The 26,447-nt window shown below is 45.4% G+C and overlaps 1 protein-coding gene and 1 long non-coding RNA gene across 6 annotated transcripts in view; one reads left to right on the forward strand and one right to left on the reverse strand.

Annotated features, from left to right (window-relative positions):
- Nucleotides 1-18,890, forward strand: LOC142913984 (heterogeneous nuclear ribonucleoprotein L-like). Of its 4 annotated transcripts, XM_076061106.1 has the most exons (14): nucleotides 1-72; nucleotides 1,911-2,281; nucleotides 4,700-4,818; nucleotides 7,043-7,280; nucleotides 7,662-7,747; nucleotides 7,879-7,975; nucleotides 9,415-9,484; nucleotides 12,797-12,883; nucleotides 13,371-13,627; nucleotides 13,983-14,104; nucleotides 14,785-14,986; nucleotides 15,598-15,655; nucleotides 16,506-16,601; nucleotides 17,058-18,890. In XM_076061106.1, exons 2-14 carry the CDS (start codon nucleotides 2,060-2,062, stop codon nucleotides 17,111-17,113), a joined length of 1,710 nt encoding a protein of 569 aa, XP_075917221.1. In that variant the 5' UTR covers nucleotides 1-72; nucleotides 1,911-2,059; the 3' UTR covers nucleotides 17,114-18,890. The 4 variants fall into 4 exon arrangements, with proteins under 4 accessions (XP_075917221.1, XP_075917222.1, XP_075917224.1 ...); XM_076061107.1 differs by lacking the exon at nucleotides 4,700-4,818 and having other exon boundaries at nucleotides 1,911-2,311; nucleotides 7,065-7,280; XM_076061109.1 differs by lacking the exon at nucleotides 4,700-4,818.
- Nucleotides 8,418-26,447, reverse strand: part of LOC142913985 (uncharacterized) — a 25,946-nt gene continuing 7,916 nt past the window's right edge. For both annotated transcript variants that reach the window (XR_012934998.1, XR_012934999.1), the window contains exons 2-4: nucleotides 23,471-23,675; nucleotides 21,162-21,284; nucleotides 8,418-8,496 (exon numbers count right to left, since the gene is read on the reverse strand). This is a non-coding gene — a long non-coding RNA (uncharacterized LOC142913985). The remainder of the gene's footprint in view (nucleotides 8,497-21,161; nucleotides 21,285-23,470; nucleotides 23,676-26,447) is intronic.

The raw sequence follows: 26,447 nt of genomic DNA on the forward strand, positions 1-26,447 counted from the left end.
CCACGTGGTGTCACTAAAGTTACAGCGGCTCAGGGAGGCGGACCGCGAAGCCTCGGCGAAAACCTCGTGCCGGTAAAACCCCTCACACCCCTTAGGCAGGGATCCCCTTGACCCCTCACACCCCCTAGGCAGGGATCCCCTTGACCCCTCACACCCCTAGGCAGGGATCCCCTTGACCCCTCACTCCCTAGGCAGGGATCCCCTTGACCCCTCACACCCCCTAGGCAGGGATCCCCCTATGGGCAGTGTTGAGTCTATGGTGCAGTGTTGAGTCTATGGTGCAGTGTTGAGTCTATGGTGCAGTGTTGAGTCTATGGTGCAGTGTTGAGTCTATGGTGCAGTGTTGAGTCTATGGTGCAGTGTTGAGTCTATGGTGCAGTGCTGAGTCTATGGTGCAGTGCTGAGTCTATGGTGCAGTGCTGAGTCTATGGTACAGTGTTGAGTCTATGGTGCAGTGTTGAGTCTATGGTGCAGTGTTGAGTCTATGGTGCAGTGTTGAGTCTATGGTGCAGTGTTGAGTCTATGGTGCAGTGTTGAGTCTATGGTGCAGTGTTGAGTCTATGGTGCAGTGTTGAGTCGATGGGCAGTGTTGAGTCTATGGGCAGTGTTGAGTCTATGGTGCAGTGTTGAGTCTATGGTGCGGTGTTGAGTCTATGGTGCAGTGTTGAGTCAGTGGGCAGTGTTGAGTCTATGGTGCGGTGTTGAGTCTATGGTGCAGTGTTGAGTCAGTGGGCAGTGTTGAGTCTATGGTGCGGTGTTGAGTCTATGGTACAGTGTTGAGTCTATGGTGCAGTGCTGAGTCTATGGTACAGTGTTGAGTCTATGGTGCAGTGTTGAGTCTATGGTGCAGTGTTGAGTCTATGGGTAGCAGTGTTTAGTCTATGGTGCAGTGTTGAGTCTATGGTGCAGTGTTGAGTCTATGGTGCAGTGTTGAGTCTATGGTGCAGTGTTGAGTCTATGGGCAGTGTTGAGTCTATGGTGCGGTGTTGAGTCAGTGGGCAAACGTACAAAATCAGCAGGGGATCAAATACTTTTTTCCCTCACTGTAGTAGAGACGATGGGACAAAGGGGTGTATCTACTTCATGTATTTTTGGTAAGCCGTATAATCTTGGTGGCCTGGCAGCAGAAGGTTTCAAAGATAACTGTTTGGTTTGATCAATTAATGTGGTTGAATCAGAAATGATTTTGGTTTGTATGACGAGGCTGTTGGTGGGATCTCTTTATTTTTGTATAGCTTCCATCATTGAGTAATTCTTGAATTTTGTTGTTATATTCTATTTTATCCATGATGACAGTGGCATTGACCTTGTCGGCTGAGAGGATGACAATGTCATCCCTCTTTTTTAATTCATATAATAATCAAATTTGATTATTTTTATTTATTTATTCTTATTTAAATATAATCAAATTTGCTTAGTTAAATTTTAAACGGAATGTTATTTATTATTTTAAATAATCAAATGTTATTATTTGTAAGTTTTATTTATTATTACTTAAAAATATTAAAATTTGGTTATAAAGAAAGGCTAAATTATTAATTAAATATTTCTGCCTTGATTTATTATGCAAAAGTGATCGAAATTGTGCAATTATTTTATTATTTATTCATTATTATTTAAAAATAATCCAATTTGATTATTTTAACATATAATGTATATTTATGTATTATTTAATAATAATTGCATTTCATTATTTTAGTTTATACATTTTTATTTATTTATGCTTATTTTAAAAATAATCTAATTTGGTTTTTATTTATTTATTCTTATTTAAAAGTAATCAAATTTGATTATTTTTAATTTATTTTTATTTATAATGATTTTACAATAATCAAATTTGAGTATTTTTATTCATCATTATTATTATTATTTATTTAATATTATAAAAATATAATCAAATTTTATTGTAGTCCGAGTCCGACCTAGGGGGAGGCCCACGACTGCTTCAGATCTCCGTCGCCGGCCCCAGTCGGCCGAGAGAGGCGTCACGTGACGAGTGGCTGTGGGGTCACACCAAGCCGCGCGAACATCGCCAGAGGACACATCGATCCGAGAATTGATGTCACGCGTTGGAATCGCCCCGCCGCCGCCGCCCGCTGCTGCTGACGCTCGGCGATCCGCGCGGGCGTCGGTTTCAAGCGACAGGATCGCGAATCGATTCCCTCCGGCGCTCCACGCCACCACGACAATGTCGACCACCGCCGCCTCCTCCCCCCGGCACGCGGCCAAGCGCCTGGGAGTCAATGGCGAAGGCAACAACCGCGTCCAGGCGGGCGCGATGGTGAGCGTCAGTGACGAGCGACTTGACGAGGTGTTTTTATAACGAGAAGATGTTTCTTTTACTCCTCGCCCAGAGCCTCGTTGTGAGGCCTAGGCCAGAGGCTTCACTCAGGCGACGTACCACCACCACCACCAGCCGTGTTTATATTATTTAACGTGATTGTTTAGCGTTGTAACCCGCGGATTCCAGTGCCGTGAGGCGAGTTGTGTGAGACTATATGTTGCGAAGAGCTTCTCGTTGTTGTTGGGGGGGATGGACCACGCGGACCACAGCATCGCTAGGCTCTGCTTACGTTCAGTAAAACGCGTTTTGGTAAACGTGGATTTCGTGTTCGTTAACACTTTGGGCTATTTCCAGTGTAATTTTTTTAGACGGCGTTTTCTCTTCTAAGGGTGTGTATTCTCTTTGCACTGAACGTTAAAATACTAAAATAATAAAAAAATAAAACAATAAAAACATTCGTGATTGCAGTAATTCATATTCTTAGCTCTTTCGGTAAAGTCACGTTGAAGGGAAACAATAAAATAATAAAATATATATAAAACAATAAAAATTATCACTATTGTTTTATATATATTTTATTGTTTCCCTTCAACGTGACTTTACCGAAAGAGCGAAAAATAAAAACATTGCCTACCAGGAGAGATTCGTTCATGAGGCTATCCACATATACAACAAGCACAGAGACAATTTCAACCGAGAAGATGGATTCTGGCTTAGAAATCATTGGAAGGATTTGATAAATCATTTCGGGTCTTAATTGATTGTTCACGCATATGGTGACTTTCAGACCGCATCCATTATTTTCCTCTCCCCCCTCTTTTCCGAACATAGATGGACTCATATTCTTAGTTTTTTCGGTAAAGTCACGTTGAAGAGAAACAACAAAATAATAAAATATATATAAAACAATTAAAAAATTCTCACGACGTTTCGACCATAACGACCGTTTGAGTTATGGTCGAAACGTCGTGAGAATTTTTTATTGTTTTATATATATTTTATTATTTTGTTGTTTCTCTTCAACGTGACTTTACCGAAAAAACTAAGAATATGAATTACTGCAGTTACGAAAGCTTTAAATCAAAATAGATGGACTCGTCCATCTGAATAACTGCCAAATCGCTCTCCGTGGTGCTGACGTTAAAAAAATAAAAAACGCCACTTTTTTTCAAAATTTCTTGCTGTGGTTTTCACACCTGATGATGATTGCTCGTGTTGCAGTCGAAACGTCGTGAGAATTGTATTGTTTTATATTTTTATTATTTTATTGTTTCCCTTCTACGTGGTGACTTTACCAAAAGAACCAAGAATATGAATCCCTGCAGTCACGAAAGCTTTAAATCAAAGGTTAAAATACTAATGAAGTTAAAATACCAATGTGTTAAATGTCCCACGCGATGGCGTCGTAGGGTAGCTCTTCGACCCTCCCCAATATGTTTAAACACTTTGTGGAATAATAAAACTTTACAGCGTCTACAAAAGCGCACCTGGCGGTGGGGGATGCGAGTTCCAGAGTTTATAACTCGAGGGCCGTTTAGATTTAAAGTTAAACTCGCGAACGTTCTTAGCGATTACTGAAATGATGGCACTGAGCTATGGCCACTTTTTTGCCAAACGGATGCAGATTTAAAAAGCCCTTTAATGCAAGTGTCTGCATCTGCTCCGATATCACTTGCCGGCGATGTCAGCCGTGGCTCCGCAAACGAACTTGTATCTCCCGGTTCATAGTGGAACGCGCGTTGAAAGCACTGCACCACTTTACCATGTCTGTCTGAAATGTTTCGCTCCGGATGACCGCTGCAAAGTATGATCTGTGTTTTTATTTAGCGTGCTGATCTTAAAGGTGCATTGAAAAATGTGATACTCCGGCTGATGCTCCTGTTGTTGTGGAGTGACTCATGCAGCCAGCTGTGGCTCTAGGGTTTGGTGTTACATGTTGTTTATGTGGTTTATTGTTAAACATTCGGTCACAGTCCCCGTGATCACTGTTACATTGCATTTATGGCTTTATTTTGGTGATTTTGAAAAAGTTTTATGGTTTGGCCATGTTTTGTTGTAGTACGGAGTTAGACTGATGTCCTTAATCTTAGTTGTCTTGTGGTTGTTGTTATTTGACTTGCATCCCACTGGGATTTTTGCACACAACGCTGGTGTACGGTGCTATTTCAGGAATATTTTGATGTTTTTTTTTAACTGGATTTTCTGTTTGCACAGTCACACGTAGTCACTTTAAGATGTTTTTCTTGGTCGTGTTTTTGTTTTTTTGTTTGTTGCGGTTGCACCTGATTCAAGAGCCGAATGGCTCACAGGGCTATACCAAATAAATGAAACTGAAAACTGTCTTCTCGGTATAGGAGGAAACAACAGCTTTGCACAATAGTCGTGTTGAGTTTGCTTCCTTGCCGACGTGCACAGGACACGTTTGAGGACCCACACAAGCCCCCACCGTCGGCTGTGGTTCACGTGCAGGGACTCTCGGACACAGCCCTCGAGTCGGACCTCGTGGAGGCCGTGCGGCACTTTGGCTTAGTCAGGTGACCAGTTGGTGGTGACCGTTGCCCGCATGGGGAAGGAAGCTGTATTATTGTTATTATTGTTGTTTACCGAAAAAAACAAAGATTTATTCCTGCGGTCACGAAAGCTTCGAACCAAGTTTAAACCGCCTCTACGGGGAGGTATAAGGTCTGTATCTTTGTCTCTGTCTTTGTGTTGTCTTGTGTTGTCTGTGTGTTGTCTCTGCTTGTGTATCTGCCTTTGTGTCTGTGCTTGGATTTGTTTATCTGTGCTGTCTCTGCCTGTGGGTAGGTCTTGGTGCTTCCGAATGTTTGCTGCCGTGCTCCACTTTGCTCTATGCATACCTCATGCTAAAATGTCCCATTGTCTCTCAGCCTTGCCTTCTCATGCAAATATGTCCCATTGTCTCTCAGCCTTGCCTTCTCTGCCTATTTAAGACGACTTCATTGTGTGCTTGTACCTATGCTGGTCCGCTCTACTTGAATGTCTGTGTGTGTGTGCCGTCTGTATCTTAAATTTCATACTTAACTTGCAATTTAGCAATCTTTGAAATAACGTAATCAACCAGGCTTTGCGTTGTGTTTTGACCGACCGTCTGTGTTGCTTCATATGGTTTCCAAATTCTGCTAAACTCTTGTCTGTTTGGTATGCTTCTCTCTCTGTGTCCCCTATTGTGTCGGTGTTAGTTCCCCCTACTTGGGTGTCTGTATATACATCTGAGGTTATGTTTCCCCTCTCTCGTAAATTTAGCTCTTCTTTACCTGATGATGGCTGCTTGTGTTGTAACCGAAACGTCGTACGCTATTATGTTATTTTATTATTTCTTATTTATACGTGACTTTACCGAAAAAAACAAAGATGATTGTTATTATAGTTATTATTATTGGTGTTATTATTGTTGTTATTATTGTTGTTGTTATTATTGTTGTTATTATTGTTGTGGTGGTGGTGTTTGCGGACGTGGAGTGAACGTAGACCTTGGAAATTCGAGTATTACCAATTTTCGGTTCAACAACTCAAGAAATTGCATAACACGAAAATACTCGATGGTTCTTAAGCACGGGGTGGGAGATGCCCTTCCTGGGGGTGCAAGACATGCCAGATTATTTTTTACAAGGTAAATCATCGAAACACATTGAGCACGGGCACGTAAGCACCGCTACTTTGTTCCATCAAACCTCTAAATTAATAAACATTGTACGTTTAAACAAAAAAAATATTGAGAACCAAAGGGGGGGTGGCAAGGCTGCAGGTTAAAGCTCAAGAACCACTTCCGTAAATAAAAAGTCGTGGCCGCGTGTGGCGGTGGACGAGAGGGCGCGGCGTTGCCCACGTCACGGCGTGATCGGCGACGCCGTGCGTGGCTTACTCGAGGCCTTTACAGCCTGAAGTGACCAACCAAAAACCGCTTCATCTTCTTTGGGGTTCTTTCGGTAAAGTCACCACGGCGTAGAATGAGAATAAAATAATAAATCGATCAAAATTAAAATAACACGATAAAATTCTCACGACGTTTCGGGCCACAACACAAGCGGCCTTCATCAGGTGAAGGGACGAGACTGCCAAACTGAAATAGGACAGTCTCGTCCCTTCACCTGATGAAGGCCACTTGTGTTGTGGCCGAAACGTCGTGAGAATTTTATTGTGTTATTTTATTATTTTATTATTTTATTCTCATTCTACGCGACTATACCGGAAGAACCAAAGAAGATGAATCCTTGCAGTCACGAAAGCTTTAAATCGAAACAAAAACCGTTTGTTTTTCAATTTCCCCAAGTCACGAATTCCCTCCGAATTAAAGTGCCGCTGCTGCTTTTGTTGTGCCGTCTGACAAAAGCGGCACACGTTCAACTGTGATTAGTAACCGTGTTAAAAATTAATATCTCGTATTGAAATGGTGCACACACGTACCTTGTTTATGTACGTTTGAAGAGGCTTCGTTTGTCAGGTGATACATCGACAGAAGAAGACTACATTACCCTCAAGATGTATTTTAAATATAATTATATTCTTACAGTACATTCAATTCCAACGTACTACACTGCCAAACTGAAATGGGACGTAGCATCTAACCTGCATCCAACCAGTCTCCACTCCGTTGCATGCATTGAAACATTTCTTGAGATCAAATGAGGTGACTTGGAGCAGACCAACCTCGTGTTTAACATTAACAACAGGCATGCGTTTTAAAGTCGGCCACATCTTTGAATAACGGCACTCGTTTGAATCGCTCCCTCCGTGCAGCTACGTGGTGATGATACCCAAGACGCGGCAGGCGCTGGTGGAGTTTGAAGACCCGGAGAGCTCCCGCAGCTGCGTCGACTACTCGTCCAAGGGCTCCGTCTACGTGTGCGGGCAGCCGGCCTACTTTAACTTCTCTACCAGCCAGAAGCTTTGGCGCCCTGGCGTCCCGGGGGACAACGGCAACAGCAACCACATCCTGCTCTTCACCATTCTCAACCCCATCTACCCCATCACCACGGTGGACATTGTTACACTTACAGCAGCTGGACATTAATGTGTGAATAGTTTGTCGGGTGTGCCACGCACACACGCGCATGTTTCATTTATACGAGTGAAATTATGTCCGTTTTGGATTACAGTGAATGGCTTTGCTAAGGAAATTACATTGATCCTTTGGTTAATTTGAGGCAATTGAAGTCGTGTTTTTTGTTTGTGCTTTGAAGTCTACCAATGGCATTGAATAAAAAACAATATATAGACCTAATGTTGATTTTGGAAAGCGTTGATGTCCTGTATGGCTCGATCTTAAAAATTCACTGGAAAAAAAGCTTTTCAAATTTACTTGGTAATGCGTGCAAAATCACCTCGCTGCGTTTGTGTGCTCCATGTGGTCCTGCAGGATGTGCTTTACAACATTTGCAAACCATTTGGGCCTCTGCAACGCATTGTTATCTTCAGGAAGAATGGCCTGCAGGCCTTTGTGGAATATCCTTTCAACGAAATGCATAACCGTAACGATATGTCCGCCATTCACGTAATTTTACGTGTTATTTTGGAGATGCTAAATGTATTGTTTTTAAAATGAAATGGTCGTGTTTTCCTTAATTTTTGGCCACGTTTGTTTCGGTTGAGAGCGCCGAGAGAGCGAACTCATCTCTGAATGGAGCGGACATCTATTCGGGCTGCTGTACTCTTATAGTGGACTATGCAAGGGCAAGTACAACCGATACTTTGTACATTCACAAGTGTGTGCACCACAACCTGGGTTTTTTCACCCGCAGACCAAAGATTTCATTTAATATTCTGAATTGACCACTTTGGTGAGCAAATAATGCTGAATACACACGGCAATTCATTGCTAGATGAGGGCTTCCGCACTCGATGCCTGTTGTGGGGGTTATTTGACTTGTGTGCGGGGTAAAGGAGTGTAGCATATATTGTGGCAGCATAGAAATACAATGCACCCAATGGATTTTACAGCTGCCCACCACACAGCCCCACAACCTACAACAACCCATTGTGCATGACGGGCATCCTTGCCGTTGTCTAAAGTCAAACTTTTCCCAATTGATATTACCGTGTGAGGGTGGTTCTCATCTGAGCCAGTGCCCTGAGCCAGTTAATGGAAAATTCGCATCCAGTGGGAAGGGTAGAGTTGGTTTTCAATTCGATTTTATTTGGTGACGGGTGATTAACATTCAGCCATAGGCTGCTTTGCGAGACCTGCAGAGTACCTGAGGGGAGATGTTACATTGTTAGCAGGAAATAAAATTACAGAACAGTAATAACGAATGCATCATTTTCATAACGGGGTTATGGCACTTCAACATTTTTGAGGTATACGATCAAGGCTAACGCTTTACAGTACACGAGGAACACTGCAAATAAATAATACCGAGTTAGGCAGAGCATGCCAAACTTATGTGCGATTAAACAAGTTTGGAATTTAAATAGGCCACCGAGGGATAGCGATTTTTATCTGCAAACACGAAGGGAGCTTGTTCCAACGAAGAGGGATAATCAACACGTGATCTTAAAAAAAAAACTGGTGGCAGAAGGCCACTGTTTTCCCACAACTCCGATAAGCACGCTTTTGCTACGTACGGTGCGAAAGTTTAGCTTATCGTTGACTTGCTACGTGTGGCAGCTCTTATTCATTCATCTCCCAGGAAGTTAAGGGTTGCGTTAAGTACCTCGGCTTTACCGCAAGTTGCGTGCCGTAATTGTCTCAGGGGTAATGACCGCTTAATAATTATTAAGCTTGTAAATTTTAAATGGTTCTAAAGTTTCGATTTAAAGCTTTCGTGACTGCAAGGATTCATCTTCTTTGGTTCTTTCGGTAAAGTCACCACGTAGAATGAGAATAAAATAATAAAATAAAACAATAAAATTATCGCGACGTTTCGGCCACAACACAAGGTCGGGACGACAGGTTTGTTCCTTTCACCTGAAGAAGGCCACTTGTGTTGTGGCCGAAACGTCGTGAGAATTTTATTGTTTTATTTTATTATTTTATCCTCATTCTACGTGGTGACTTTACCGAAAGAACCAAAGAAGGTTCTAAAGTTATATATTTTTTTCCCAGCATCTATGCCCTATATGCTGGCCACGAATAATGTTTATCTTTTCCCCCTGCTGTGTCCTCTTTACAGGCGACGCGTCTGAATGTGTTTAAAAATGACTCTGAGACCTGGGACTTCACCAACCCTGGCCTCAAGCAAAGTAAGACCAATATTGAGCATATCAGAGCCGCGCTCTCTCGACAGCTGGTGGTGGTGAGCCCTCGGGTGTGTGGGGGGGGGGGGGTGACGTTTTTAACGCAAGGGCTGGGGGTGTGCACGGCGTGATGAAACAGGCATTGACTTTCTGTACGCGGCCGGCTTTGCCGTGTTATACTTGAAGATCAGTGGCCAAGTAGAGGGGGAAGTTTGGAGCGTTCTCAAGAGGATAATGCAGCTTCTGCACTTGAGATTTTGGTTGCAGAAAAATGTCACACCTGCAGACACTTGGTTGTCTTGAAGCACATTGGTGTACTGTTTACAATCTACAGAACTTGGTCGTTGTCACAGGAAGTTATTTGAAACGCCATTCCCCTCTTTTGTATCAATCATGCAATCACTGCAATTGTGTAGAGCTGGTCAAGGTTATTTTCGTTTATACCTATCTTCTCCATATATATAAAAGGCAAAGTTGTGAATATGTGTGTCTGTTCAAAATGTTTAGCGTACTTCCCGACATGCAACAAACTGGAAATTTGCCATGTGGGTACTTTCCAGACTGTACACCGTGCAAACATTACACAAATACACTTTTGTTTTTTTGGGGGGGGGAGCTCGATAATGCATTTATTTTTTGCACGGCAAGTGAGCTGTGACGTCAAATCTGTCACGTGACCCGTAGTGTAGCGGTTAGCGCTACGCTGCGCTACGAACCCGGCGACCCAAGTTCGATTCCCACTCACCGCCACCACCGGTGACGATTATTTTAACCGGTCCTGGGCCTCCCCTAGGTCGACTCAGCCTCAAACGAGTAACTGCTGTGGTGTGTGAACATCGCCACTGGGGAGACAAAGGCGGCCGGGCGTGGTGGATCCAAGTCCCGGGCGAAGCCGGGTAGTAACAGCTAGCGCAACATATAACTAAATAATCTTTGTGTTTTTTTAGCCCATGCTAAGCTTGCGTAGTTTACTCTGGGCAGATTGGTTTTAAACTCCTGCCCGTGTACTTTGTTTTTCTAGTTTACCCTTCACAACAATGTGGCAGTATAAGTGAATGTTGTGAAGAACAGGATTCACAAGGAGGCATGTGGCTGCTGGAGTGTTCAATAATCCATTGGATTCATTTTTTTGTTACCATTAAAGCTATATTCTTAGTTCTTTCGGTAAAGTCACGTTGAAGGGAAACAACAAAATAATAAAATATATATAAAACAATACAAATTCTCACATTAAAGCTGTTGCCCTGGTGCATTGCCATTAAGTTGGTCGCATTTTAGACTTTGATCAGCTTTTAATATTTTCCCAACGTCAAGTGCATGTGGCCCATAGGTGGGAACTCGGGTGTTCGGGGTGTATCAAGGCTGGTCATTTTTACACTACAGTGTAAAACCTTGCATTGCGAGCATAATTCGTTCCGGGAACGTGTTTGTAATCCAAAGCGCTCGTACATCAAAGCACTCGTCTATCAGTTGTGTGATCACGTGACTCACAGCAGTACAAAGTGTGTCTACACGTGCTGCTCGTATTGCAAGACCTCGCTCGTTTATCAAGTTAATATTTATTTACAATTTTAGCTCGTCTTGCAAAACACTCGCAGACCAAGTTACTCGCAATCCAAGGTTTTACTTTGTATTTAGATTTACCAGGGTGTGTGTCTGTTGGATCAGAAGTAGATGCCAACTTTCACTGGCATATTTGAGGTGGACATTGCACGTTGCGTTTTTATATTTTGTAGGGTTGAGAAACCTTGACTGCGTTATGTGGTGTCTGGGTACTAAGCGGAGAAGCTTAGAGGATGTCAGAAAAGCCGATATTTACGATTGAAAATATCACTTATAAAGTAACCCTTTTAATTTGGTACGATTGAACCTGAACAGGAAAATGGTATCTTTGTCCCGAGTACATTGTGTGTACGCACAGATATTAGTTTCCGAAGAGGTAAGTCTCGCCACTTTATCAAGGGAGCTTCAGGGACACGGTGCGGTTTGATTTTATCGCCAAATTTTCGTAAACGTTTCGAAGGGTATTTTCCTCACTCCCAACATCAACGCTACAAGGAGCATCTGCGAGCATTGCCGCACACAAAAGCACACGGAGGCAATTTGCAAGCAACACACGAGCAATCAAGCGCCCGGCAGCCAACAGCCACCGACGTGAACGGCGACGACACGAACGGCGACATTGGCGACATCCTCGTCGGCACTTGGGAGGCACCGGGGACCAAGCAACCAACACGCCGCCGCCGCTGTGACACGCACGGCCGACCCGCGCCCCCCCACGCCTGCAGCGCCACGTCACGGAACACTCGGCGCAGCACGCCGCGTCCGCTGCACCGCAACCGCCACGTGCCGCTTGGCAGAGGCCATCGGATAACCCGCGTCCAGCCGCAGGCATCGGGGGACACGGCGCTGACAGACCGGCAAAGCACCGGCACCACCGCGAAGAAGCCGGGAGCGACGAAAGCCCGCATTCACCGCGAACGGGACTTGGAAATAAGCCGAACGGAACGCGTGCCGATGCGTTTGGGGCTTAAAATCGCTCCGTTGGTGAGAATTTACCTCGACGCTCGTACGTTTAGACTGCCTTGCTAAAGTTTTGTTTGCAAACGAGGCTTTTGACATTGCAGATGCCAGACACAACGCATTTCGCATCGGTTTATAAGCGGCGATCTTTTTCATTTTAAAGGTTTGTAAGGCCCCGTCGCCCACTTAAGTGTCCCAATTTTAAGCCCCAAACCAAAAAGGGTCGCCGGAGAGCGAGAGGTGCGGTGGCACGGACAACGCGGGGGGGTCCATTTGTGCCGAGCGTGACTGCTGTTGGCGCAGGAAAGAAGGCGCCGGCCTTTCTGTTGCATCCTCCTCGCGATGGGTTGTCAGCCGCCGCCCGACTCTGGGCAACTTTGTGTTCCCGTCGAAGTGTAGACTGGGTAAGAAACGAGCGGGCATCGCAGGCGGCAACCACGGACACTCGCTGACGCCGCACCTCGGAACAATTTGTCGCGTGCATCTGTACACCTCCAATAAATTTTGTTTTTTCTTCTTCTTGCGATGAGCGTTTCTTTACGCGCTGTATTTTGTATGGTGCTCGTTATTTATGTTGCACCGTGTGAAATCTGCATTTTAAAAATACCGCCAATTGTTTTTATCGACAGACGCAGCGCGCCCCCGTGTGGAGTGTGCCCGGAATTTCTTAATGTGTTGGTCATGTGACTGTTCTGGGTGCAGAATGCATTTTTTGGATTGTCCTTATTTTGTGCAGCAATGAGCGCTTATGTTTCCCGTGGGTGAATTTGGTGATCGTTTTTTTGTTGTTTTCAGAGGACAATGCAGTGATGCCAGCGAAGCAAACGTCTCTCCTTGGCGACCATCCCAAAGCACACGCTTGCGGTGGTGGCGACTGTGGAGGTAATCCCCTTGTTGCGAATGCTATAATTTCGGTTTCCTTCAGCTTGCTGTCAGATTGAAAGAACCTGCTGCCTGTTGAGAACATTTCTTATTTGGAATTAGTGTTAAGGTGCATCCTAAAAACCTTTTTTTGCGATTAACAATTGCAACGTATGAGTTGCTTTGTGTTTTAAGAGACGATATTTCCAATAGCTATCAGATGTATTGGGTATTTAAAACAAGCTATGCTGAATAAGAGCTCTAGCTTGGTGGCCCTCAACCTAAAATAAAAACTAGTTTAGTCTATTCCCTAGGCAACTGAGTCTTCTGGACCAATGTTTTCCAGTGTCTCCAAGGAGTAGAGTGGTGATTCCTGGGTTACCTGACCTTATAGGAAAGGGCACACGTGTGTAAGATGATGGCTGTCATAAATCTGTTTTTCAGAGAAGTTTAGAGAGTTTCAGCTAGTTCACGATGCGTTTCCCCCTCTTGTGTGTTTGCGTCACAGGCCACCAGCAGCCACCACCACCGGGCGTCGACTATGGATCTGGCGGCGACGGCATGGGCGGTGGGGGAGGAATGGGCATGGGAGTAGGCATGGGCAACCAGGTTGGGCCCCAGGGTGGTACCCAGGGCCAGCACGTGCAGGCCATGATGAACCAGCAGGCCGACAACAAGGTCCTCATTGTGTACGACTTGGACGCCGAACGCTTCAACTGCGACCGCGTGTTTAACATCCTCTGCCTCTTCGGCAACGTGGAGAAGGTGCCTTCGCTGGGTGTTGCGCGCACCTGCTTTGAAATGAGTCCCCGTTTTTTTTCTTCCAAAGGTTCAACCGCGGTGCAATGCGTACGCACGCGTGTGGTGCACGTCGTGCGCTGATCGTGTTATATAAAGTGGGAGATTCACACGACCAAATTTGTTCACCGATTGACAACATACACATTTGGTCATTTTCTTTACAAAAATGTACCCAATGCGAAGTGTTCTTTGTGCATGTTTTCTAATGGCCCCTCGGCCAACACTTCACATTTTAACAATGCGTTACAACGAAACTTGTAGATATTTTCGTGCAAGATTGCGCGATGCTGAACCGTCTTACGGGTTGTTATTTTTGTAGGTTAAGTTCCTGAAGAGCAAGCCGGGAGCCGCCATGGTCGAGATGGGAGATCAGTACGCCGTGCACAGGGCGGTTTTTCACCTCAATATGTCTCAGATCTTTGGAAATAAAATCAACCTCTGGTGAGCCTTTTTGTTCCCGTGTTAAATTGGTAAATGTAACTCGTCATATCCTGTTAATGTAATTGGATACTGCTTTCCATTTAGAGAAGACAACTTTAGTAAATATTTAGTGCAAGTGACTAAATTTTAGGACGGTGAAAAAGAGAGCTGATGAATACCGTGAACGAAACACTTGTCACACAGCTCACGAGGACCCTGGTGACTTGCTGTCCAGAGCCTTTATTGAAGTGGTGAACATGAAATTTGGATTCTAGATTTGAAGCTTTACGGGGAGGGCCTTTATTGAAATAGCGAACGTGAAATTTGGATTCTAGATTTGAAGCTCTACGGGGAGGGCTTTCACCTATCTGTTAGAGCTTTCAACAGACAACGGGACAAGAAGTCAAAGCTCATCGAGACGCTGACCTTCCTCAAAAGATGCCGCGACAACAAGCTTAAAGGACGCGACCTGGGCTTGCTGTCTTCACTCCAACGCTGTCCTCTGGACAGTCCGGTCCCTTCACCTGATGAAGGCCACTTGTGTTGTGGCCGAAACGTCGTGATTTTTTGTTATTTTATTTTTTACCCACGTGACTTTACCGAATCGAACCAAAGAGCACGTGAAATTTGGAACGTGATAAAATAAAAACTAAAAACAGTTTCTTCGCGCTATTCCCTCCCTTCCGCCCTCGTCTCGGCAGCGTGTCGAGGCAGCGGTCGATTGTGCCGGGCCAGGCGTTCGAGCTGCCGGACGGCACCGACAGCTACAGGGACTACGCAGGTTCTCACAACCACCGCTACGCCAACAGCGAGAAGGCGGCGAAGAACCGCAACCAGCGTCCCACCGCGGTGCTGCACTTCTTCAACGCGCCCACGGACATCACGGCCGAGATGTTCGCGCAGGTCCGTGCCCCCGCCGCCCCTTCAGCCTGCTGCCAGCAGCGCAGAAGGGGAGCGCGTTCGGTTTCTTTAAAAGTTTTCCCAGGTGAAGCTTTTATAAATATTCAAGTCCAAAGTTTGCACGTGAAACAATCGTGGGTTTTTAAGATGAGCCTATTGATGTTGTGGAGTTTGTGGTGGCCAATGACACGTTTCCTGTGACGGGACAAATGTAAAATGGTGTAATGTAGTTTCCTTTCAGCGGTTAAAACATAAGATGTATAAATAATGCAGTCGATGTTCCAAAGGGACTTTTTTGTTACAGACTAGACAACACCTCGCGTTAATTTGTCCTGTTTAATACATTACGATTCATATTCATTCGTATTCGAAAGGTTTACATTTCAGTCTTTGGACATTGTTTCTGCAAATGGTTGCATTCCCCCTGAGTCTATGCTTGGTGTTCACAATAATCTGAGCACTTTAAAAGACTGCTCCAAAGCTGGCGAATGTAAATTTAAAAATGGACAACGGGATTTGTGCCTGCAATTAAAATGACATCTCCCGAATGCTTTACCGGTGCACGTTAACTGTTACCAACTATAACGTGAACGCCGCCCGTTCTGTCCCCGCAGCTGTGCGACGAAATGTCGATTGCGAGGCCCCGCTCTTTCAAAGTGTTTTCTGGAAAAAGTAAGTCCCGCAAAGTATGTTTATTATTTATCTTACGTGTCATGGCACAGAATAAATCGTGTACTGTATTCTCCATGCAATCGTCGCTTGATTTACAGCACGACACCAGATGATCTGCAACGTGTGCTATGAGGCCATGCTCAAGAAACCCTGTGAGAAATTCTCTCCCGAGAGCAATCCTTGCTATTCACTCGCGCCCAGGCTGACTGGACCGTGTTAGCGTAGCCAAGGCATCGGACTGAAGCCTTCCTGCTGCAGAAATTCACCGACGACTGACACCACCCTTTAAACACGGCAAAGGGTTTCATATTCTTGGTTCTTTAGGTAAAGTCACATAGAAGGGAAACAACAAAATAATAAATATATACAAACACAGACAATTTCAACCGAGAAGATGGATTCTGGCTTAGCAATCATTGGAAGGATTTGATAAACCATTTCGGGTCTTAATTGATTGTTCACGCTTACGGTGGCTTTCAAACCGCATCCATTATTTTCGTCTCCCCCCTCCTCTTTTCAGAACATAGATGGACTCGTCCATCTGAACAACTGCCAAATCGCTCTCCGTGGTGCTAACGTTAAAAATAACCGCCACTTTTTTCAAATTTTCTTGCTGTGGTTTTCACACCTGATGATGATTGCTTGTGTTGCAGTCGAAACGTCGTGAGAATTTTATTGTTTTATATTTTTATTATTTTATTGTTTCCCTTCTACGTGGTGGTGACTTTACCGAAAGAACCAAGAATATGAATCCCTGCAGTCACGAAAGCTTTAAATCAAAATGGTGAAGGGCGTTGCGTTTTACACGACCCAAATGACTCCATGAGCGACGGTCCGTCCACGTGTCCAGCCGATAGGAGCGTGTCCGGTCTGACGGAGTGGGAGACCAAGAACGATGCCATGGAGGCTCTGGCGTGCATTAACCATCACCCCCTGAAGAACGCAAGTAAGTTGTGGGGTGTTGGCCATTTGTGTTGGTGCGATGACATTGAAGCGGTGCTGCATTATCGGCAAATCTTTGGTCGTACGCTCTGTTGAGCACCTAATGTTCAGATTTGGGGGGGGGCGCTTGTTATTACCATAGCACCATCTGTGTACACTGGCTGCCTAGCAGCCTTGGGTGAAATTGCAGGAAGTGAAAGCAGTTGTAGATTGTTGTATTATATATTAACAGGTTGTTATTTATGGGCGATTTGGATTTCGTTGTTGTTTGCATGTACAGAATGGGATTGTAATTTGACATATCCAACCACTTTCACTTATCACAACTCAACGTTATCTTAGCTCCCTGAACGAGTTTGTTGACATCGACAAAGACCCTCCTAAGAATCGCTTCATTGTTTTAAGTTTTTGTGTGCTCCAGTGAAGACGTCATGTGGCTCCCCTGTTTTTATTTTCTCAGATGTTCCATACCTCTACACCCTCAAACTGTGCTTCTCCACTGCCCAGCCTTCATAGAAGACAACTCAACATGTTTCATGCCGTATTGAACGTCGGTGTCAACATCATTGTCACTTTGTGTACTATTTGTGAATGTCCCATCACTCTTGTTGAAAGTTAACCGTGGGTATAGGTCGAAAGTGCAATTTGACGCGTTTACATTTTAGTTGTCATTTTTTGGAGGATTAATTTAGATTTCTATATTGACTGCACCGAAAGATTTTAAAGGTCGCAGTGGAAATGAAGAATGTTGAAATTAAAATAATAATGATTAGTCTCCTTAACCTGCCGAGTTTGTCTGCCGTGTGCATTGCTATTTTGTCCATGAGCCCCAAACCAGATTTCACTTGGCAGTCCTCGGGTGCCGTAACTTTAGCGGCTCCAATTAATTTACAATTTGGGGGGGTTCTCAACTTGCTCATAGCCAAAGTTTTTGCTCCCACCACGAGTGATGCTCCTTTCTTGCTGTAGCCCATGGCACTAATATTGCCCATTTAATTTCATAACGGAGAGCTCTGAAATAAATGCCAAAGAGACCCTTTTGCGGGGGGGCTGGTAAAAATATACCCCGACTCATTGAAAATCCCATTGAAAAACATGGGTTGCCATTCTGTACAGTGCGTGTATTTAGCAGGTTAATACGCTTGCAAATATAAACCCCAAGAGAAAATAGAACAGTGTTTGAAAATAAAAGTATGGAGAGATGCATGTTTGACATCGAACTGGAATCGATTGAACATGAGCGTGGAGACATGAAGGAAGTTGGGCATAGGGTAGGTGAGTGACTGTGTGGGTGGCTAGGTGAGTGACTGAGTGTGTGGGTGGCTAGGTGAGTGAATGAGTGTGTGGGTGGCTAGGTGAGTGACTGAGTGAATGAGTGACTGAATGTGTGGGTGGCTAGGTGAGTGACTGCGTGAATGAGTGACTGTGTGGGTGGCTAGGTGAGTGACTGTGGGTGGCTAGGTGAGTGACTGAATGAGTGACTAAGTGTCTGTGTGGGTGGCTAAGTGAGTGAATGAGTGAGTGTGTGGGTGGCTAGATGAGTGACTGAGTGTTGGTGGCTAGGTGAGTGACTGTGTGGGTGGCTAGATGAGTCACTGAGTGAATGAGTGACTGTGTCTGTGGGTGGCTAGGTGAGTGACTGAGTGAATGAGTGTGTGGGTGGCTAAGTGAGTGACTGAGTGAATGAGTGACTGAGTGTGTGGGTGGCTAGGTGAGTGACTGAGTGTGTGGGTGGCTAGGTGAGTGAATGAGTGACTGTGTGGGTGGCTAAGTGAGTGAGTGACTGTGTGGGTGGCTAGGTGAGTGAATGAGTGACAGTGTGGGTGGCTAGGTGAGTGAGTGTGTGGGTGGCTAGGTGAGTGCGTGAATGAGTGACTGTGTGTGTGTGTGTGCGGCTAGGTGAGTGAATGACTGAGTGTGTGGGTGGCTAGGTGAGTGAATGACTGAGTGTGTGGGTGGCTAGGTGAGTGACTGTGTGGGTGGCTAGGTGAGTGAGTGACTGAGTGTGTGGGTGGCTAGGTGAGTGACTGTGTGTCTGTGTGGGTGGCTTATCAGGGACGGGTCCCGTGTGGCCAGTGGTCAAGACCTGTACCTTGGCTGGGTCAGGTCAGACTAGCCTCCCCTAGGACCCCCTTAGCTGGAGGACCCCGAGACCCTAGCCCAGGAATAGGGCGAGTTAGACCGAAGCCGTACCTCCTCAGCTAGCAGCGGGTGAAGGGGCCGTTACCCCTTCAAGTAGAAGGCTGTATTGTATTGTGTTAAGCACCTTTGTAATAAATAAGCATTGCCTCTACCGATTCGTCTCTACGCTGTCTTAAAGAACCCACTACATATGTACAGGAATAACTCTTACGTCTTTAACCATTGAACTTGTTTTAAATACATATAAAAACTCTAAACATTTATCATGTGCACAGTATCGTAATTAAGGCGGGTACTGATACCCCAATAAAGTGCTCATATTTGGTCAGAGGAAAACCAATGCTCATTCGGTAATGCATCTCCATTGGAAGCATGTTATGATGACCTCCTACAGCGCTGTTTCACGAAGTGTTCCGTTTATCAAGAACGCATCCTGGCTGCCATAAGAGGCACGCAAAAAACTGAAGGCCGCCTGGGATCAAACTTACAAAATAAGCGGATGAGAGCAGGTTGGTGCGCTTTCGGAAAATGTAACTTGATAATGAAACGCAAGACCCAATCTAGATGTGACTCACTTGCAGCACTCCACTGCCCCTACTCCACACCCTCCACTCTCTCCTCCCTGGCTCCTGAACCCCTCTCTTACCTACATAGCCTCTTGTCACAGCAGCCCTTTTGCCCACTTCAGCAATTGTTTTCTTGCTGTGGTTGTCCCACCTGACGGCGGACGCTTGTTGCGTTGCGCCCGAAACGTCGCGGATTTAATTTATTTCATACCTACCACGTGACTTTACCTAAAGAACCAAAGAGCGAGGCCCCATGTTTAGAGCGTTAAAGGGTATGTAAAGCAAGGCCAAAGGCACGTAGAGGCACAACCATAAGATAACATAACACATTCTCCTGCGGAGGGAGGGAGCTGGTTGTAGGAACGTTGGGCTGCTCAGTCAATGGCCAGGGTCAACAATGGCGGCACCACCACGTGGTGCATTCAGCACAATACGCCCGACTGTGAGGGCGGGCGCAAGCCGGCGTGAGTAGGTGAAACGTTGAGTTTTATAAGGGCACCACGGGGTGACCAGCCCCTCCCCACCCAGCCCCACCCCTCCCCACTCAGCCCCTCCCCACCCACCCTCCCCACCCTCCCTCCCCACCCTCCCCTCCCCACCCAGCCACACCCACCCCACCCAGCCCCTCCCCACCCAGCCCCTCCTCACCCTCCCCACCCAGCCCCTCCCCACCCTCCCCTCTCCACCCAGCCCCACCCCTCCCATTTTTGGATGTCACGACGGACGGACACAACAATAATCCCCTGTGGGCTGGTGGTGTAATAACCAGGAGGTTCCTACCAGTATTAACTTTATAACCAAGTGTAAGCCCAGAGTCTCGATGTATTTTATTTCAGTGAGCCCTGGGTCAACACTCATGAAACATCACGAAAGCACAGCAAGTACAAAGCAATTTTAAAAGCAGTTGCAGTAACAGCTAAGAATATATTAGAATACATTTCACAACATTCTACAATTAACATTGCCGAAAAGGTCTAACTAAAATCTGAAAACTCATACTATCTATGCAACAAATCTGAAAAGCGCTCAAATTTATAACATCCAATTTTGGAATTAATAGCTTATTAAAAACCAATAAAATCCTAAGGTTGGGGGTTGACTCAGCCTATGAGCCCTCAAGGGCCAATACAATTAGTACTACTAAGTAGGGAAGTAAACAGTGGTTGTCCTATGGGTCGACTCACACCCATCATTGAAATGTGACATTTCTAACACTGGCTAAGGGCTGTAAACACAACACCATTGCACATTTAAGCAGGACATCAACTTTAACTTGACAATTATAAAAACTGAGTGGGCCAGGATCATGTTTAGATGTTGTGCTTGAAGGATTAGCCAACAATTTGTATTTAAGTTTTGGAACCTGGCATATGAATGTTTCAAGTGCTGGTCTCGTGTAATCCCCCCTGCCAAACACGCACATCTGCACCTCCACAGATGGTGGAGTCCTCCGGCTCGATTCCTCTATAGGGTTTTTTTTCCTCTGCCAGTTTTCTCCCATTACTCTGCACCTCGTTAGGCTCAAGTGAAGCCTCAATCCGGTACGAACTCAGTCAGAACATGGCATGGCCAATATGAACCCTGATGACGACCGCCGCTTGCGCTGCGATTGAAACGTCGTAGGTTTTATTTTTATTCATTTCCTTTTATTATTATTATTTCTATTTTACGTGACTTTACCAACAAATCCGTTGTTAATCCGCCATGGGCGTTGTGAACTTCCTACGTTGCTTTTTCTCTCTGTAAATAAACACCCCAGGGCTCATGTCTGACACGACCATTACTGACGCCCTCTAGGGCCTCTGTTGTAACTGCATGATTGAGTCCAGGGCTTGCCATGAGGTGGCGAGGGCTACCTCTTGTTGTCGAGCTTGTTGCAGCACCGTCGCCATTTCCCCAAACTGCATGGTCAAGCGGATATTGTAGCCTTCGTGACGTGACATGACGGAGGAGCGGAAAGCATCGCACACCTGAGACACCTACAGTGGGGGGAGGGGGGGGCGAAAGGGCAATTTTACAAGCAATAATGGAGGGAAATGTTTTCAATTCCTCATATGATCGTGTTTTGTTTTCGTGGAACTGAACACATTTAAAGGAACATTTTGCATCGGTTTGAAACATTCAGGCTGGCCTTCCTCCAATCCACCCTGCGTTTAAGCAGGCTGTGTTGTGAGGAACTCACATGTTCTTGAAAGATCTGGACAAAGTCACGCCAGTGACTTCCTCAATGAGGCTAGACTGTGTGTTAGCTGGGACACATAGCCCACATGCCCAGCCACCGCATGCCCAATCAGTTTCTGTCTAGCCAGAAAGAAGGGACTTGAATGGTCATGGTACAAGCTACAGAACACAGGGGCTGCTGTGGTACAGGAGAATATAAAGCTGATTGGACTTGCCAAGGATTGGTACCAGTGTTGTCAAAATCGGCCTCTGTGGAGGAGGCTCATGAAGGATGCTACTGGGCAGTTAGAGGCAGTCGCTCTGCAAGCATCAATGTAGGGTGGAGGAGCGACGCTCGAGAGTGGAGCAGTGGGCGGCTAAAGCACACAAGTTGGCACAGTGGGGATCACAGGCCATGCATCTGCCATTTACCTCGGTCAGTTAACCCACAATGATCTGGGCCTGTCCAATGACCTCTTGCCTTCGAAACGGGCACCATGGATTCAAAGGCGCAAGCTATTTGGTGACATTACCACCAGTTAGTGGTTGAGCGGTGAATGGCGGCTGCTGTTGTTTTTTTTCTACCGATTTTTTTATGTGATAATTTCTGTACTTTCTTTGTTGCTTACTCTTTTGTCAACCTTGGACTCGGGGGATCGATTTTGAATAATGAGACTATCCTGGTTCCTTGAGTTCTCACCTCGTTAAATATTTATTTGAACTAAACTTGAGGGAAACACACATTGTTACGGTAAGTAAATGCGCAACCGGTGGGCTGTAAGTCAAATGCTCTTGAAGTGTCCCACTGAGTGTTTTTTGTTGTTAAATAGCTGGAGATAAGAGATAAAGCGAGATGACAGCCAAGCTCCCCCAAGACAGAGATAACGTGCGTGATGTCACGTAACCTAATAGCCAACGTGAGGAATCCTGCCGTATGGTGAAAGAGTTGTGTCTAGCTCAGACGTGGGCAAAGTACGGCCCCCTGGGCTTTTTAATCCGGCCCGCCGAACTTGTCCAAATATTATTGTTAAATTAAATTTTACCTTTATCCTGTAATGCCCCCATTTCCCCATTAGATGGCGAACTTTGACCGCGAGTTACGACACGTTTTTGTATTTCATATTCTTAGCTCTTTCGGTAAAGTCACGTTGAAGAGAAACAATAAAATAATGAAATATATATTAAAAAATAAGTAAATTACTGCAAACCGACACACCTGATGACGACCGTTTGTGTTATGGTCGAAACGTCGTGAGAATTTTTATTGTTTTATATATATTTTATTATTTTATTGTTTCCCTTCAACGTGACTTTACCGAAAGAGCTAAGAATATGAATTACTGCAGTCACGAAAGCTTTAAATCAAAATGTATGTTTTTGTATTGTTTATGTTCGTGCAACTTGTTAAATTGCCTTGCAAACGAATGCTTTGCTACCTGTTAAAGGCCAAATCCTTTCACGTAATGATTTTTAACACGTCATTTATATTTAGTTCACACAAACACTTTATCTGTTCCTGGCCCGGCCTGTCAAATTTTAGAACCCACTGTGGCCCGCGAGTCAACAAATTTTCCCACCCCTGGTCTAGCTGGTAAAAAAAAACGAGTTTGTTGCTACGTGGGTTCCAGGAGCGACCACTGGGTATCTGAAGAGTGCACCTCAAGAACGGTGACTTTCTAAGATCTCAACGGAAGTTGCTTACCCAAATGTAAAAAAGGGAGATCAGTCATCAGATTTGAGTCAGTTTTTTTTAAAGATACAGCATTTCTTTCACATGTGATCATCATTGATGATTTTTGCCAACCGTTTCCTGAAAATTGCCCTCGTACATTTTGGTCTGAAGGCTCCCCGTCAGGTTCAGTGTTACAACTCTGAGGCTTGTTTCATAAATCCTTCGCACAGTTTCAAAGCCAGAATGAGGGCGCCTAAGGACCCAGGTGTTAAGCCCCAGAGGCTCAAGAGAGCCAGATTAAGGCGACCCTGGGTCGTAGTAACATCCTCTCACCTCGAATAATAGTGAATTCTGGAACTCGTTCAACATCTCCAAGTCCCTGGCGCGTTTATCGTTCATCTCCTGCACCAGTGCTTCCAGCTCGTTTGTCAGATCGTCAGAGGTGGGCCTACCCGAGGGGCTTGAGAGCAGGGTCAAGGCTTCCTCGGCGGCTGAAGATAATTGGGTGGAAGGGTCATAGTTGGTGTTGGAATCGTACCTGGTGTTGGGATTGTGACAGGTGGGAGAGAAAATGTACGAGACACAATGTGATCGTGAATTTCTGTACGGGGAGAATACGATCCAACTAGGGAGCACACTGTCCAATAGTGCAAAACTGTTGGAAATTATACTCCCTGAGAAGGTAATTATACTTCACAAAATGTATACTCCCTGGTCAGGAATACATCTTTTTTTTGTATTGCCTAACTGTCGTCTATGACTTTCTATGGCCCTGATGACCACGATCGCCATCATAACCATCCCCATCACGTGCACCATCGTCATGAACATCATCGCCATCACGATCACCACCATCATCACGATCACCACCATCATCACGATCACCACCATCACCCTCACAATCACCACCATCACCACGACCCTCACGATCACCACCATCACTACCACCCTCACAATCACCATAAAGATCTCCAACCATCACTACCATCATCATGATCACCACCAACCCCATCACGATAACCACCCTCACAATAACCACCCTCACAATAACCACCCTCACGATCACCACCATCACTACCACCCTCACAATCACCATAAAGACCTCCAACCATCACTACCATCATCATGATCACCACCAACCCCATCACGATAACCACCCTCACGATCACCACCATTACTATCATCCTCACATTCACCATAACGATCCCCAACCATCACTACCATCATCATGATCACCACCAACCCCATCACGATAACCACCCTCACGATCACCACCATTACCACAATCATTACGATCACCACCCATCACTACCACCCTCACAATCACCACCACCAACCCCATCACGATCACCACAGAGCCATCACCGGCTGTCAGAAGCAGCCTTGCTGCTGCTGCCACCACGGCCAAGTTCGTCACCTGACGTGTCCATGGCGAGGCTCTCCCACTGGCGTCCTTCACCCACAAAGACAAACACCGTCACCATCAAGATTCCCTCTCGATGGCGCAGCTGTCAACCCCTCATCAGTTGCCCCTACCTTACAACAGGCCAATTCAGAACTTAATAAAGTATTAAAGCTTTCGTGACTGCATGAAATTACTCATTGGTTTCTTCGGTAAAGTCACGTATGTAGAAATACAATAAAATTATATTAAAACAATAAACAATCACGACGTTTCGATCACAACGCAAGCGATCTTCATCAGGTGGTATGTGCAATCCAAAGGTTGAACACGAAATTTAACACTCTTCTGAAATTCGTGGTCTGCCAGGAAGTGTCTAACTGTGTTGTTGGCCTGACTGGATGTGCTTCACGTAATGTTGTTTCAGGTTTGTTGAATTCTCCTTACCTCTTGGTGGACTTGTATATGTATTTCTACTCACCGTGTACCTCGTATTTTTCATTCTATCTATGCTGCTATGTGCAATCCAAAGGTTGAACACGAAATGTAACACTCTTCTGAAATTCGTGGTCCGCCAGGAAGTGTCTAACTGTGTTGTTGGCCTGACTGGATGTGCTTCACGTAATGTTGTTTCAGGTTTGTTGAATTCTCGTCTCTCATCTTTTTGCTGTATTTACCTCCGCGATTTGTTCTTGACACCTGATGAAGATCGCTTGCGTTGTGATCGAAACGTCGTGATTGTTTTTTTTTGTTTTAATGTAATTTTATTGTATTTCTTCACGAGTGAGAAACACAAAACATCATTCTAATCTCCCAAGTGAGAGGTTGAGGGATTTGCTTGACCATACTTCACCACCCTGGTCAATGTGTACTGACCATACTTCACCACGCTGGTCAATGTGTACTGACCATACTTCACCACGCTGGTCTATGTGGACTGACCATACTTCACCACGCTGGTCAATGCGACCTGACCATACTTCACCGCCCTGGTCAATGTGTACTGACCATACTTCACCACTCTGGTCAATGTGTACTGACCATACTTCACCACTCTGGTCAATGTGGACTGACCATACTTCACCACGCTGGTCAATGTGTACTGACCATACTTCACCACTCTGGTCAATGTGTACTGACCATACTTCACCACGCTGGTCTATGTGGACTGACCATACTTCACCACGCTGGTCAATGCGACCTGACCATACTTCACCACCCTGGTCAATGTGTACTGACCATACTTCACCACTCTGGTCAATGTGGACTGACCATACTTCACCACGCTGGTCAATGTGTACTGACCATACTTCACCACCCTGGTCAATGTGAACTGACCATACTTCACCACCCTGGTCAATGTGTACTGACCATACTTCACCACGCTGGTCAATGTGACCTGACCATACTTCACCACGCTGGTCAATGTGTACTGACCATACTTCACCACCCTGGTCAATGTGACCTGACCATACTTCACCACGCTGGTCAATGTGTACTGACCATACTTCACCACTCTGGTCAATGTGTACTGACCATACTTCACCACTCTGGTCAATGTGTACTGACCATACTTCACCACCCTGGTCAATGTGAACTGACCATACTTCACCACCCTGGTCAATGTGTACTGACCATACTTCACCACGCTGGTCAATGTGTACTGACCATACTTCACCACGCTGGTCAATGTGTACTGACCATACTTCACCACCCTGGTCAATGTGACCTGACCATACTTCACCACGCTGGTCAATGTGTACTGACCATACTTCACCACTCTGGTCAATGTGTACTGACCATACTTCACCACTCTGGTCAATGTGTACTGACCATACTTCACCACGCTGGTCAATGTGACCTGACCATACTTCACCACGCTGGTCAATGTGTACTGACCATACTTCA

This window comes from Petromyzon marinus, unplaced genomic scaffold (genome assembly GCF_048934315.1).
Source record: "Petromyzon marinus isolate PM22_M1 ecotype Great Lakes invasive population unplaced genomic scaffold, UKy_Petmar_22M1.pri1.0 PM_G_Scaffold_27, whole genome shotgun sequence".
Classification (NCBI taxonomy): Eukaryota; Metazoa; Chordata; class Hyperoartia; order Petromyzontiformes; family Petromyzontidae; genus Petromyzon; species Petromyzon marinus.

Coding starts and splice junctions, on each gene's coding strand:
- LOC142913984 (XM_076061106.1), top strand. CDS start 2,060: ATGTCACGCGTTGGAATCGCCCCGCCGCCGCCGCCCGCTGCTGCTGAC. Junction 9,485..12,796: donor CAACCCTGGCCTCAAGCAAA/GTAAGACCAATA, acceptor TGTTGTTTTCAG/AGGACAATGCAGTGATGCCA. Junction 14,987..15,597: donor CGGCCGAGATGTTCGCGCAG/GTCCGTGCCCCC, acceptor CTGTCCCCGCAG/CTGTGCGACGAAATGTCGAT.